This window comes from Daldinia childiae (assembly GCF_008694065.1).
Source record: "Daldinia childiae strain JS-1345 chromosome Unknown Scaffold3, whole genome shotgun sequence".
NCBI classification, from domain to species: domain Eukaryota; kingdom Fungi; phylum Ascomycota; class Sordariomycetes; order Xylariales; family Hypoxylaceae; genus Daldinia; species Daldinia childiae.
Window position 1 is genome coordinate 4,550,238 of NW_022984644.1, and position 15,954 is coordinate 4,566,191.

The window sequence follows — 15,954 nt, forward strand, 5'->3', positions numbered from 1 at the left end:
TATATCGCCGGTCTAATTATTGGCCTTTCGATAGAATAAATGCATCTCAACCAAGCCTAAGTAGGTGATGGCGCTGTTAATAACAGAACCTTACTTCGACTTCGTATCTAGATAGACTAAAACATTTCAACCCGCCCTGTATTAAGACACCTAGGGATACGCGAATCGCGAGAAATCGCAAGCCTTTCGTCTTCTTCATAGCACCGCGTAAAGCGATATCTACAATGAAAGCAGATGCAAAACAACAAAAATTCCGGGAACTACGACCCACGAAGGATAATAGAAGAGGGTCAACTCCGCGATGTGCAATGCAGGTTTCCCCCCTTAAGAATCCTTATGCTTGAGTAAGGACTCTTCTCCCAAGGTAAGTATGAAGAGAAAAGAGAAGAGCTCCAATCGACAGGAGAGAGAAAGAACGGCTTTTTGTACACGACTGAGGACCCACACGGGAGAGGCTGGTGATTGCAAGCTTGGCTCATTATCTCCGTACCTTAAGTTCGGCCTTTCCTTTTAAGGACCCGGGATTACATAGCGAAACTGCCAAATCAACTCGAGAGTGGACCCATTAATGTATTTACTACTTAGCGTCTTTAAGTCAGAGTAGATCTTGAAGTTAATTATGTCGATCTCCATGTACATGTACATGTACATCTTTGCAGGTAAGGACCTTCGTCATAACTTTGAGCCTCCAACATCAATCAGTCGGAACATCAGTTCGGTTTCCTTCTAGGATTTAAACGACCGAACCCTATCACATACCTCACAATGAACGTGTTAATTATTTATTTCATCGCCTATCAGCTTCTACATGTACGAGACATCGCCGTGAAAGATATATTGTGTTAGTCAGTTCAAGAATCTTGAACACCATATTCAAGTGTCTTCCTCATTATTTATGAGAGGTATGTATCCAGATAGGCCATAGCAAGTCACATTTGCGAGTGAATTACTATTTAGCATTATACATTACACATTCAAAAGGCTTTGTCCTCTCCAATCCTACTAATATCAAAACCTCATGGGAAGCAGCAGTACCTATCTAACTGTATAGGTAGTATTTAAGCTAAATCATAGCTTCTGGGCCCTCATACTTAACGAACCCCCCGATTACCATGAGTGGTACCTTGTCGATGGCCCGGTGTAAGAAGCGGTAGAAATCCCGATTTTGAAGAATTGTCAGGTGATGCCGGTCGTGGGTCTTGGGACTTCCCAGGCCATGGATTTGCGCCAGGAAGATCCTCCGAGTTTTCCTCTTTGATAATATCTGCGGCCTGTTTATTCATCGTTGTCAATACCGGTACCTATTTATTGCTTCATGTAGAGCGGCATAAGTCATACCTTTTCACCAATAGCATATATTACGGCCTGGATATGTGCACCAGGCAGCAGCGGTATAACGCCTGCATCTACGACTCTCAGGTTCCTCGTACCATATACTCTGAGCGACGGGTCTACTACTCCACCGTAGGCCAATGGCAACATTGAGGTCGTGCCGCTTAGATGAAATCCGGTCGTAATCTTCCTCCGCATCGTCTCGTCGAGCGCTGTCTTGTTTCGTGCTTCCTCAACACCAAAGCCTGGCGGAGGCATTGGCTTTAATGCAGCCATTGGAGGCGTCTGGATAAGGCGGTCGTTGAAATCAAGTCCGAGGAGTAGCAGCTCGCAGTCGACAGAATGTGAACAAAACCTCGGATTAATAACGGGCTGAGAGTTTTCAAATATAGACGACGAGTTCGCTAGGACTGCGCCTCGAGAGAACGACTTCATGGCGCTTATTGCCAGTTGGCCCCAGGATGTCGACATTACCTCGTAAGCTGGCGTGTCAGTTCGCATGAGAAGGGATAATAACTCAGCTTGCTGTGCGGCATATCCTGTACGAAGGGTTGTATCGTACGAAGACGGCAGGTCGTTTGCTGCATTCGCTGCGTCGTCCAGAACCTCTTGAACACGATCGGTTATCCAACTTAAAATAGGCAGAGCAACGGCATTTACCATCGGGGCCGTCCAAGGTCCTATTACGTGTAAGCATTTGTTGGAAATGGGATACTTTTAGTAGACGAACCCGTGCGATTGGCTAGGTATTCCTCTCGAACAACATCCCGCATACCTCCTACAATATCCCATGCCGAAAACACATCTGGCGAGGCATCTTCTCAATGGTTTAGAAGAATGAGCTAAAGTTTTAGAAGCGGATAGCACTCACAGTCATAAACAGGTTCCAGGGTAGGATGATCCTGCAAGTTGCTTCCTACTCCAGGTAAATCTATCACGACATCGACTCCCAGATTACTCAGAAGGGTTTCCGGTCCAATGCCGGATATCTGCAGTAAGACTGGCGAGAAAATGGAGCTAGCAGCGAGAATGACTTCCTTCTTACATGTGGATGTGATTCTGTCAGCTGTCTCGTTGGTAGCAAACTACAATATCACATGGGTTTAGTATTGACCTTACGAGTAGTTCTGATGGCGATGCAGATGCTTACTTCAACGCCAGTTACGTTTAAGCCAGGAACACCATGGGTAATAGTTGAATTTGGAAATCTTCCGCCACCCACACCATGGAGGATACGGGTAACAGTGTGACCGGTGACGAGATGTAGGTTCGGACGTTCCAACACGGGATCGAGGTATGCAGTGCGCGCATCGGAACGAGACTGGTTTTTCGCCGTCATGCTACTAGGGACTATGCAAGCACCCGTAGCATTCCCACTATTGGGGTCTTCATTTGCGGGTATCCCAAGCTTTTGGATGCCATTGAGGAAGTTGTCTACGTTTCACTCAATTAGTACGGGAACCGATGAGGTGTGGTTACGACATACAAGATTGGTTATAAAAGTAGTTTGGATAACCAACTTCGATTGGTCCCTCATGGCCATGCTTGCTGATAGCTAGATGGGAGGCTATAGGGATATCTCGTGTCGATTTGTTATCGACCTGGGTTGAATAGTTCTCGGACTGCACATCTTACGCATGAGCTCATCTAGTCCGACTTGGGAAGACAGGTAGCAAGGGGCAGGTAAGGAAATCATGGAGCATCTTAACTCACTTTCCGAAAGTACGGTAAAAGATCCATCCATCCCCAACCGGGGTTTCCAAGATGTTCCCATGCGTCGAAGTCTGCCGCTGAGCCTCTCGTCCAGACAAGACCATTGACTATCGTGCTGCCGCCGACGGCCTTTCCTTGGGTAAAGACTCGAGTTGCTCCGTCAAGGAACTTCTGCGGCGCCGTTTCTAGCTTTACCTCATATCTACGTGGATCTTCAAGTCCAATATTCCCGGGTATCGAAATATCTTCGGCGCGGTCATCACTAAACAGAATGCGTCATTAGTTAAGGAGGATTGGGTGATAAAGGAGGAAAGCGCCCCCTAAAACATGAATAAAGACCCCGAAACATACAGGTCTCTAGACTCGATAACCAGTACGGATACTATCATACGCACATTAATTCTCTGGTCGTTTTCACCGAGTTGAATGTCTTAAAAAGCTTACCTGACACATTCTCCGAGAGGCGATTTGCAACGACAAGCCCACCTATTCCTGCACCAACAATAATGTAGTCATAGCTATCTTGGAGCGACAGGGAGCCATCTATATCAGGTAAAATGCGTACACCAGACGCGAACGGCAGCAAGAAGCTGCTGGTAAAAGCAAGGCCGGCTATGGCGGGTTTTAGCATGATTCAAGTCTTATGAGGGAATGGATATTCGAAGCAAAGGGGTACCATGAAAACGAAAATCGCGACGCAGTCGGTTTTTATCGTCAAGAAGTCGTTGTTGTCAAGATGCGAAGCAGTGTTTAGTTATGTGGGAGATCGAGCGCGTTGTCAGGTTGGCGGCTCGGTAAACAAACACACGGTCCGGTACGAGGACCATGACAACTGGCTTGTATCGTCGGCCTGACTCTTATCTGATTCATACATTTTAAATAATATCATCATCTTTTGTGAAAATAACGAGTTTACATGGTTAGGTAATTAGGTATTTATTCTTTGCACCTACGAGTTTGCTCCGTTTCTATCAAGGGCGCGTTATGGCTACTTGAATACTACTACTCTTAACTTTAGATGTTGATTTCACTTTTAGGTAGAAGTACAACATGTAACTCATAATCTTTCATATTATAAATAACTAGCAATTGTCTAGATACGTCAAAGCTTGGGATATAAGTGTCGGTTCGATCTATATTTCGCATGTTCACTTAAGTGTAGCTAGTCGAAATTTGAATAGCTTTAGGTACTGATGAGATATTCGACTACATTACTAAATCATCTTCGCCTTTTTAAATTGAAGGTTAGTCAAATACCTAAGCTAACTTTTATTGCTTTACGGGTAGTTTTAGTCAATGTGTATTTACAAATCCTCGACTATCACTATTTCTCTAAGTCAGGCCTCTATGATATGGCGCCGAGTTATGAATTCTTAACCCGGCAAGTCAATGGCCCATGATTATTGAGAACACATAATTTCTGCAAGGGGTTGGAAGTGCGTTATATTATTGCGTTGATTCATTTTAAGACATTCTCTCGTCAATCTTATGATTATAATTATATCTAGCATTAAACAATAATAATGTATTGGCTATAGTACTTCATTTACAAGGTAAATGCAAGCATGGAAACATCAAGTATTGTGCGAAAGACTAAACATAGTTGATCGAGTGTGTCTAACTATATTCGGAGAAAATACCATATTATCTGACATACTTACGAACACGATCTCTATTTATGTCGCGACAATTTAAGAAAAAGGGAGAGAGAATGGATGAGATCTTGCCCATAATTAAATCCGGGGTAATGATGCAGTATTGCAGGCGGCGAGAACTGAGCCATTTCTTTAGCCGTGATAATTGCATAAAAATAACACTACCCCAGCTGTGGGGAGGCCTCTTATTCGGCAAAAAGAATTCCTAGGTAATGAGTATAAGACAAGAAAGGAAATCCGATGGGTGTCACCTCCAAAGAAAAAAAAATTTTACCTTTACTTTTGATGTCACAACTAGTGGGTCGAGACTACGACCGCAAATTGAAAGGTTTGGAGTAGAATTATAGGGGACGATCGGAGGAGAATACCTTAACCAGCCGATAGCGGTCAAGTACCTAGCCGGGACTTTAGCGCAAGTATCTAAAAAGTACCTGCCACGGCATGGGCATAGGTATTAGTGCATACCTTATCGGTTGTTTATCGTACCCGTACCCGTGTCTGAATAACTTGAGTCACTGGAATTTAAATTGTCCATGTTAATAAGTTCAAGTCCCTTCTCTCTGCCTTCAAAAAAAATCTACAAGGCAAATCTAGTTTTCTTAGCCTAAACTTGAAGAAATTGGAGATATTGATATGTGGTGGTAGTGTGTTCCTTCGTCAAACATTCGACGGTCCAAGATGCTCTGTGCGCTATGACAATGCGACTCATGGCCTGGAAGAGGGCAATTTCAAACTTGAATGTGAGTGACATCGTCTTTTTGTATTGATATCCTACGGTCTACTTTCAAGAGTACCGAATGGATCACAATCTCTTGTTAAATATATTTAAAAGATACCATAATTTTGCTAACTATGTGTAGACGCCGTCAACCACGGACCTAAGTAGAATCAATGGCTCAAATCCGTTGTCGTTGCGCTCTGCGCCGAGTACGCCACCAAATTTCGGTGGGCACTCGATAACATTTGTTTCTCCATATACTTCAATTTCAAAATCGGAAAAACAGAAGAAAAGTCTTGACAGGGTATTGAATCTTTCTACATATTCACTTTGAAATTATTTTGACACTACTTTAGGACTTCTTCGTATCGGTCCTCGAGACCTCAGTAACTAAAAGAGATGCTAAGGCATATATGAATAGATTTGTGCCTCTACTCGAAAAGAAAGGGGCCACGGGGTTCAAGCAACGTGCAGCTCAGAGCCGTCCAGCAAATGACCTAGACACTATCAGAAAATCCCCCAGTATTGATGTCGTTGCTTCACAAACTCATGGACAAAAGCCTGAACTAGATCTTGCGATTCAGGTACCTCTATATGTCGCCCTGGTTAAGTTCCGCGCTCCTCAGGAGGTCAGCGATGCTACTTTAGATGGCGTAGGAAAGACGCTTGGCCAGCTCCGAAAGCTTGGATTAATCAGCATCGTTGTGGTTGAAACTGGCATCGCCGGAGAAAACGAGGCCCACCGAAGACAGACAGCTACTGTGCAAGCTAATCGAATCGCCACGGCGATAGATAACTACGATGCACCTGGGGCACGGGTTATTGATTCGCCACTTACCATCGAAGCCATACCGGAAGAAGATTCTTCACCATTTACTTCGCGTGGTCTTTTTGTCGGAAATGCTCACGACTTGATGGCTGCATTGCAAGAGGAGGTGATTCCTATCATCTCCTCTTTCGGATATACTGCCGATGACTGCGCTGTCAAGCCGGTTAGTGCCAACGATGCCATCTTAGCTTTGACGAGGCAATTATCAGGTCTCCAATTCCTAGGTCAGCCGGTCGAAGACTCGAAGGTTATACAGACATCAAGGTCTGCCGAGGTGTATCGACTCATCGTCCTAGATCCTCTCGGAGGAATCCCTGCTAACAACCGGGCTACTGGAAGACACCTGTTTTTGAACCTAGAGCATGAGTTCCAGGAGGTCCGAAATGATCTAACAGCGTCGACATCTACAAACTCAAATCTCTCAAGCTCGAATCGTTCGCAGCACTTGGAAAATGCAGAGTTAGCGAAGAATGTCTTGTCCTTGCTACCACCAACTTCCTCCGCAGTTATCACAACTCCCCAGGAAGTAGCAAACGAACGTTCCCCGGAGGATAATGCCATTGACTGGGCGCTTGTTGGAACGAGACGGGGACAGAACCCGTTAATACATAGTCTCCTGACTGACAAGCCGATCCAATCTTCGTCATTGCCGCCTGAACGCTTCAGACTCGTTACATCTTCGACCGGAATGGCTCAGATAGGTTCATTAACAACCTTGGCTAAACGCGGCATGCCCTTAACCATATTCCCGGACCCTCGGGTTACTCCATGGAAACCACCCCAGCCGGGACAAGGAAACCTGAACCTAACAGATCCGTGTATAGACCTGCCTAGGCTTGTGAACTTGATTGAGGATTCCTTCGGCAGGAAGCTCGATGTAGAGGGTTATTTAAAGAGGATACACGGAAATCTAGCCGGTATAATCATTGCGGGGGAATATGAAGGCGGCGCTCTATTGACTTGGGAGAAGCCTCCAGGGGTAGAAGGTTCCGGAGCAGATGTTCCAAGCAGGCTCGTACCCTACCTAGACAAGTTTGCAGTCCTACGCAAGAGTCAGGGGGCAGGGGGGGTTAGCGATATCATTTTTAACGCTATGGTTCGAGACTGCTTTCCAAATGGGGTCTGTTGGAGGAGTCGGAAAGATAACCCTGTCAACAAATGGTATTTTGAGCGGTCCAGGGGCTCTCTAAAGCTAGGCGGCATGAATTGGACCATGTTTTGGACGACTCCGGGCTTGGCTTTGGATGAGCAGAGATTTAAAGACTACGAAAGTGTCTGCCGGGGTATCGAGCCGTCGTGGGCGGATTAGACAGTTATTGATTGAATGAGAGATAGAGCATAGCAATCAGGCCTATATGTAGATAATCACTGATATCTAGATTGTATATTTGTCCTCCAAGAGGATTGAATCTTGAGAATTTATCTGCAAAATATGAGTGTTTAGGGCGATTAGGAGTATATGGATATTATGACATAATCACTAAATGGTAGCTATGCCTATTCTAATTTGTCAGAAATTAAAATTTTTTTTCTGACGTCGACCTTGGTTATGGTCATGTATTAATGTATGTAAAACTGTATTGGCCAAATATCTGAATATTTACGTACATGTACCTATCTGGGTCACTTCCTGGTCAACTAACATGTATGCTTAGGATGACGACAGAAAATGTGAATGAGATCTGTGGAAATCTTTGAAAAAGCGGCTGCGCATAAAGCTCTGAGTCATCTTGTTAAGGCCTTCTTGGTGATAATGATCAATGATCATCAATACCCTGCGTCTCTGTATGGAATGAGTTGTAATATTTTCTGTACACGTAGCATACAAATCATGAGAATCCGGAATCTAGGTTAAGAAAGTGTATGTTAGGTACCTAAGAATTAAGTGTCTTGTCGGGAAGGCGGCAAAGCGGTCAGTATGTGAAAACCCCACCATCGTGGTTGGCATTACATAGTATCAAGGCATGGTGGGGGAGTTGGTGGACACAAGGCGGGGTGAAGTAGATGGTATATCCTGGGGGTGTATGTATATACATGTGCTAACTGAATTCGGCTGTATATTAAGTATTTCTGTATCTCCTTCTTAGGATTCTTTAAGACGCCATGAAAGAAAGTGCTTGATAACGAATTCAACTGGAATGAATACAACATGGAAGTTGTAATGTAATATATATATTATATACAAATAAGTACATTAGGTACCTATGTAATTAACAATCTGATTAGGTACCTATGTTATATATTTGGTAAGTGAATGCAAGAAGTAACTGTCTATAGACGAATAATAAATACATTAAATATCTTAGTCACCAATATTCATAGGTACATAGGTATTCAATAGATAATTCATCTGAGTATACATATTTAGGTAGGTAGTAAAGAAAGGCTGGTGCGATGGGGATGTGGCGTTGAATAAAATGCCAAGAGCCTTACAGTTAGCAATAGATGGAAGTCGAAATGTCCAGAACTTTCGCGATAAACAAATTTGATAGACCCCTCGGGGTGAGATAAGTGAGGGGTTGTACGTATTAGAAACGCTAAAATTCAAAGTCCTTTGCGACCTCCCACTTCGTAGTTTCGGGCAGCTTTTTTTTCCTACCTAGAATCTTTTTTTTCCTTCGGGACAAACAAGATATTTCAAAACTAAACACCAACTGGATTTTTTTTTCTCTTAAACCTAAACCGAATTCGATAAATCATTTCGTACTCGATTGTCAAAGATTTACTCGTAATTCTAATCCGGTACAAGGTTAACGGGCTCGCGACGTTTTCTGACCTCCCCGCAATCAAATATCATTTTTATTTGTTTACCCTCAGTCTTGTTCCACACATCCCAGCAAGATGAGTGTAGTCGGTAGGTTACAATCCCAGTGCTGCATATCCCCATGGTGATCGATGAAGAAATTGCTGACCGTTAATCGTTATAGGCGTTGATTTCGGGACTCTTAACACAGTTATCGCTGTCGCCAGAAATCGAGGTGTCGATGTCGTAAGTATCCACCAGCTTACCTTACCTTTCTATACATCTCTCTCTAGATGCGCCGTATAGTATTAATGGGTATGACTAACTATATATTTAGATTACCAATGAAGTCTCAAATCGAGCGACGCCGTAAGTTGAACATAACCATCTCGTACCCTGCTTCATATTCATTACTTGCTAACATATTCGCCTTCCAGTTCCCTAGTTGGATTTGGTCCCAAGTCTCGATACATCGGTGAACCTGCAAAGACGCAAGAGATCTCCAACCTCAAGAATACCGTCAGCTCTCTCAAGCGCTTGGCCGGCCGAAGCGTCAATGATCCCGATGTCCAGATTGAGCAGAAATATGTCTCGGCCCTTCTCGTCGATGTCAACGGCCAAGTTGGTGCCGAAGTGTCCTACCTAGGCAAAAAGGAGAAGTTCTCGGCTACTCAGCTGACAGCTATGTTCCTAAACAAGATCAAGCAGACAGCACAGAACGAACTGAAATTGCCTGTTACTGACCTCGTCATAAGTGTACCTGCGTGGTTCACAGACACTCAGCGAAGGGGTCTTCTGGACGCAGCTGAGATTGCTGGTCTCAAACTCCTCCGTGTGATGAATGATACTACTGCTGCCGCTCTTGGTTACGGTATCACAAAGTTGGACCTACCTTCAGGCGATGAGAAACCTCGCCGCGTGGCGTTTGTCGACGTTGGTCATGCCGACTATTCTTGTTCGATTGTCGAGTTCAAGAAGGGAGAGCTGAGTGTCAAGTCTACAGCATACGACCGTCATTTTGGTGGACGTGATTTTAACTTAGCCTTGGTCAACCACTTCCAGAAGGAGTTCAAGGGTAAATACAGAATTGATATCACGACTAACCCCAAGGCTATGGTACGTGTCGAGGCTGCCGCGGAGAAGTTAAAGAAGATCCTATCTGCCAACCAACAAGCGCCTATGAACATCGAGTCGCTAATGAATGATGTCGATGTAACGGCCATGATCACCCGACAAGAGTTTGAGGCGTTGGTAGAGCCGCTGTTGAGCAGAGCTACGGTACCGCTAGAGCAGGCCCTTGCAGAGGCCGGGCTCAGTAAGGAGGATATTGATGTGATCGAACTAGTTGGCGGTTGCACACGTGTTCCTGCTCTTAAAGAGCGGATTCAGTCATTCTTCGGAAAGCAGCTCTCGTTCACTCTAAACCAGGATGAAGCCGTCGCTCGGGGTTGTGCTTTCAGCTGCGCCATCCTCTCGCCGGTCTTCAAGGTCCGTGATTTCTCCGTCCTGGATATCGTCAACTATCCCATCGAATTCTCTTGGGAGAAGGATGTTGATATTCCGGACGAGGATACGAGCCTTACCGTCTTTAACAAGGGTAACGTTCTTCCTTCGACGAAAATCCTGACCTTCTATCGCAAGCAGGCATTCGATCTGGAGGCTAGATACGCCAACCCCGAACAGCTGCCTGGAAAGATGTCTCCTTTCATCGGCCGATTCTCTGTCAAGGGTGTCAAGGCTGACCCCAATACCGAGTTTATGATCTGCAAGCTCAAGGCTAGAGTCAACATCCATGGTGTTCTTAATGTGGAGAGTGGATACTATGTTGAGGATCAAGAGGTTGAAGAGGAAGTCAAGGATGAGAAGAAGGATGAGGGAGATAAGAAAGATCCAGACGTAAGTAATATCGCATGGTTACGCAGTAGGCCCAGCTTTGGAGACTCGCGCGTAAAGTTGTATTTCTCACGAAGCATTAATAGCTAACTTATATCATAGGCGATGGATACCGATACCAAGAAGGGAGATGACAAGCCCAAGACTCGAAAGGTCAAGAAGCAGGTTCGCAAGGGTGATCTGCCTATTGTTGCTGGAACCACCTCATTGGACGAGAGCATCAAGAACGCATTAACGGAGAAGGAGGCATCAATGCTTATGGAAGACAAGCTTGTTGCTGACACGGAAGAGAAGAAGAACGAGCTGGAGACGTACATTTACGACCTGCGTAACAAGCTGGACGACCAGTACGCCGACTTTGCCAGCGAAGAGGAGAAGGAGAAGCTAAGGACGAAGCTCACTCAGAGTGAGGTAAGCATATTAATTCTAGCCCAGTCTCAAACTTGATGCCAGAAGCTAACTATATCTAGGACTGGTTATACGAAGATGGGGAGGATGCTACTAAGGCAGTTTACATCGCTAAGATGGACGAGATCCGAGCCATGGCTGGCCCTATTACACAACGCTATTTCGACAAGGTAGAAGCAGACCGTCAAGCCCTACAAGCCAAGCTTGATGCCGAAGCTGCTGCCAAGAAGGCCGCCGAGGAGGAGGCTCGAAAGGCAGCTGAGGCGGAGAAGGGAGAAGCTACCAAGGATGAGGAAATGACCGATGCAGAGGCTCCCAAGGCCGAGACCGAAGAAGCCCAGTCGTAGAGTCAACGAAGGGTACTTTCCTCTAAGTGAGGGTGCAATAGATGGAACCAGTCCCTTGGCGATCAGATGATGTGTGCATGATGAGGACCAAAAGAAAAGATTTTTTAATGACTGCATGGTAGGGCGGTTTGACGGATACTGGACATGGGCATCGTTCGGGGGTGTTCTACTGTTAACTCCGCGGTGCTTCACGAGGAATAGAATTTCATTTTGCGGCCGGAGGGGGACGGTTTTAGCACGCAGACCTTAGATAGATCAGATAACGAGGGTTATTTGATACGTTTGCATTACTTGTTCAACTATTTTGCTAGTTTTGCCTCGCATTGATAGGTTACGATAATCCAGTATTGAAGGATCGCTTTCATGATACGAAAGCTGCGAGTAGATGCTTGTCGTGATCTTAGGGAATAATTCAATTTGTGTTTTGCTCCCCTCGAAATTTCCTCCTAGTCGATCCTGGCATCGATCTGCTACTATCGGTGCCGCATGGTATATGATTTTACCAGAGCTAGGCATCTTTTACGTACTATTGTTCCTCTTGTCTTCAACCTCTTCTATGATAGATTTATTGTAAGTCGATCGATCCTGATGATTGCGACTTGGTCTCCGAGGCTACATTATGAGTATAAAACTCGTAGTGTCTCGACACAGTCTTGTTAACTAGGTAGATCACCCTTCTGAAAAACGACATGTGGATTTTAAGTGTTTTAGAGAAATTAATATCAATAGTAAAACGCTCTGATTAATACATGGGTGTATTTTAAGTTCCTTATTATCGGTAAAATTGGTACCACGCTTATAGCCACTCGCTCGATGCTTTCAGTGCTCTCACGCAGAGTGATACCATTAAAAAACACATAGGTAAATAAAGAGTTGTTGATAGAAGTTGGTCAACACGAATTTCGGTGGTTCTGGAATAAATCTTGAATACGGGGCGGTGTTTGTGGAGGTAGTGATACCGCATCCGTGGTTATCCTGTAGTGTCGATTCGGATCGCTGTCAGAACTGCTAGACGACACGTTTAGGCCGAGACTTCCATCGGGCGATTCGCTTTTGTTCTCCTCTTCGTCCTCGATGCACGTGTCTGAGCCATAGTCCCAGGAAGCATAGAAAGGGAAAGGTGGATGGTCTTCGTGGTAGAGTTGTCCAACATAGGGGAGTGGATGCATACGTGGTGGTGGTATTCTACGCGGGAATGGTACGATTGTCTGGTAAGGCTGGCAAGGATCACTTTCGAAGTTGAACCACACGTCTTTCCAGTGGCTGTAGACAGAGCTTTCATTTGCCTTTCTCTTCTCTTCCCCGATCAACGACCATGCCTTGCGACATTGGGTATTATACGAGGCGAAAGACCACCGCATACTCCGGATGTCTGAGTGGACATCTGTGATCTCAACCGACTCTATGTTGTATTCGAATCGCTCCGAAAAGAAATTCTTGAGGTATTCATAGTTTATAATCTCCTGAGGACCGTTTATGGTAAGAATTCGCGACTGTAAGGATGGCCTTCGCGCTCCCTCCATGGCAACGTTGGAGACCTTCACACGGGGTATTTGAGTTCCGATGATAAACAAACCATCCCTTTGCTTTTGTAGTAAGCGTGTGACGCCATCACGCGACCAGAATTGGACGAATGCTTCGCTCCCGGCTATCGTGACTCGGTTTATTTTTCCGGTGTTGCGGAGGGCACTGAAAAGTGTCCCATAATCTATAGTTACGGGAAGATTGGATATGTGGACCACGCAATTCTTATTCTTAAGAACAGGGACATCTCTCTTAACGCCTACCCAGCTCTCCATAGCGTCGGTATATGTTGTTGGATACGTGTCCTTGGACTTTGGTGAGGTTAAGGGTAGACTATCGATTTAATATAAGCGATATCACGATAGAGCGTTAAGGATTATTGCAAATCAAGACTGATTCTTGGAGAGTAAAATAGATATCTTGAATTATGGTATTGCTACAAGTGAAGATGCACAGGTACTTATAGATGGTACCTAGGTATCAAGTAGGTTACGTACTTCCCTAACCTAGGTAATGATAGGGGGCGACCTTCCGCAGGTGTTATACGAAAAGATGAGTTACGCACGGATATTTTTAGCAAAGGTGAAACCGATAGCTTAACGGTAACTGGTAAGAAAAGGAAACTACAATAAAATATAAGGAGGGACTGAAACAGTTTATAATACAAGTAAACCACCAGTTCATACTTCGGCCCATGTCATATCTCAGGGCGCAAGCTCAACCACTGCCACTCTATTGGTTCAAATGGGGCGTCCCTCTCGCCTAGGAGGTCGTCTAGAATATTCAAATTCCTCTCTTCTTCTTCATTCCTGTACTGTGGTCCTAATTGGATGTTGTAGATTCATTTTCGGCAAGGTCTAATCATATATGAGGATTAGACATGTCTCCCACTGCTTCAGTTTCTTCTAATGTTTCTATGTCTAATATGGTTACTTCTTCCAAACGATCAATTTGTATCCGGGATAGGGGATGATCAGGAGCTGTGGTTTGAAGGTACCTGATAATTTCAACCCAAACGTCCGCATCTTCGTTAATAGGCGTTATGTAATTAACAATACTCCTAAACACAGGGATTGGTTCAGTTGTATGTATATATCGATTTGTTGTTTCTCTGTTCTACGTAATTTGTCTATTTATGCTGAGACTGTTTGCTTCTATCTGCTTTTTCATCTGCTTTATCGTTGCTTTTATCGCCTCGAGACTGTCTGTTTCTAAATTAGGAAGGGAAGTTAACATAAGCTCAAGTCCCCTGGCTACCTTAATATACTGATCTGAATTGGACCAAGACTAGGGAGAAACTATGAAGAAGTGTGTGACCAACAATATAAAGTCAATTAGTTGGTTAACCAGTTGAAATTGCCCAGCCTCCGCGGAGCGGAATGAATCACCACAGGAAGGAGTTGCCCCTGAGTTAGTAAGAAACAATGCGACTTTCTAAGCACCGATACGTATCGCTAAATGTAATGGTGAAGTGCAAATCAGTCCCACTCTGTTCACTCCTTCGTTATAGTCATCGACATTTTCTTCTTCACTCATACACATAACGTGAAGTCCATGTCCAATCCTTAATCCCGGGTCTAGATAACGTATGCCAGTACGGCATATGTGATGAATATCCGCCCCGCCTCTGATTAAAAGGTCTACTAGCTCATGAGAATCGTAGTATACTGCGATATGCAACAGAGATACCCGGGCCGGACGGACATCAAAATGACATATCTTGATATGTCTCCCCTCTAGAAGATGTGGATCGGGTTGAGTTGACGCCCTAAGTTCGAGAAGGAGTTGATATGTTTTAATATTGACTGAAACTACCGCGGCGCGAATAGGATCCAGACATCCATCCACAAACTGGCTGCTCATAGTCTCCAGCCTATTCCCACACCCCCCCTCTCCTCCCCCGAAGTGTTGATGGTGTAGAATAGAACAAGTCAAAAAACTACTACATGATTGGATAATAGCAAAATGTCGAAGCAAGTGACCAGATTTGCCCAGACTTCTGCACGCACCCTCACAGATTTACTGTCACACTGCCCAATGCCGTAGCATTCCACTTAAGTAACATGTTAGTACGGAAACTCTTGGCCGACGAGGCTCTCGCCTAGTCTCCGAAACCCTTCGACTTCGATTAAACCAATTGTCTAAGGTCTCACTGCCTCAATCCAGGGGTCAGCTATCCAGCAGCTTACAAGATAAGCCCCATTATGAGCTTCGATCATTAGGTAGCCAAGTACTTTATATTTTATATGTATTACGACTAGCTAGGATGAGCAAACTCTGGCGGGACTCGCGCCGTGCCAATCGTGAAAGCTGCCCCTATTCCTACAGGAGACATCGACGGTAAGAACGATTTTGCCCTTAATCTGCGACTCATATGTGACGGCGAGATTGCTGGCTGTTCTAAGATCCGTGTTCATGATTGCGGGTGATACTGAGGTTCGAAGAACGCTGAGAGTTTACTTCATCTTCACTAACAATGCAGATAATATCGCCTACAGATTATCTATCATCGGACCGGATCAGAATATGATTTGCCCTCCCCTAGTATACTTCTTAGTGATGCAGACTCAAAAAACCGTCTATAGAAATATCATAGGGATCCTTTGCAACTCAATTTCATACATAAAGGAGTTCGGTGGATGTGGAAATACAAACTTTTATGGGTATTAACGGTATTAGCAGGGGTGTATACCGGCCCCGGGTCGGGGTCGAGACGGGAACTAGACGTGGAGCTGCTAGGGGAGCATCCTTGAAGCTCGATAATGAAATATGATAATGACAGGAATATTTCC

The 15,954-nt window shown here is 44.7% G+C and overlaps 3 protein-coding genes across 3 annotated transcripts; 2 read left to right on the forward strand and 1 right to left on the reverse strand.

Annotated features, from left to right (window-relative positions):
• Positions 1–1,091: 1,091 nt before the first annotated feature.
• Positions 1,092–3,676, reverse strand: GL218_03962 (Oxygen-dependent choline dehydrogenase; the record flags this gene model as incomplete). The annotated part of the gene is made up of 9 exons (XM_033580542.1): positions 1,092–1,271; positions 1,339–2,012; positions 2,063–2,149; positions 2,204–2,417; positions 2,483–2,766; positions 2,819–2,954; positions 3,046–3,307; positions 3,397–3,427; positions 3,490–3,676. The coding sequence occupies 9 exons, from the start codon at positions 3,674–3,676 to the stop codon at positions 1,092–1,094; spliced, it is 2,055 nt and encodes a 684-aa protein (XP_033436465.1).
• Positions 3,677–5,831: 2,155 nt separating this feature from the next.
• Positions 5,832–7,556, forward strand: GL218_03963 (Amino-acid acetyltransferase, mitochondrial; the record flags this gene model as incomplete). Its single annotated transcript, XM_033580543.1, has 1 exon — positions 5,832–7,556. One exon carries the CDS (start codon positions 5,832–5,834, stop codon positions 7,554–7,556), a length of 1,725 nt encoding a protein of 574 aa, XP_033436466.1.
• A 1,532-nt stretch (positions 7,557–9,088) lies between these two features.
• On the forward strand, positions 9,089–11,638 carry GL218_03964 (Heat shock protein hsp88; the record flags this gene model as incomplete). Its single annotated transcript, XM_033580544.1, has 6 exons — positions 9,089–9,101; positions 9,175–9,236; positions 9,328–9,359; positions 9,428–10,886; positions 10,986–11,294; positions 11,354–11,638. The coding sequence occupies 6 exons, from the start codon at positions 9,089–9,091 to the stop codon at positions 11,636–11,638; spliced, it is 2,160 nt and encodes a 719-aa protein (XP_033436471.1).
• Between the last annotated feature and the right edge of the window lie 4,316 nt (positions 11,639–15,954).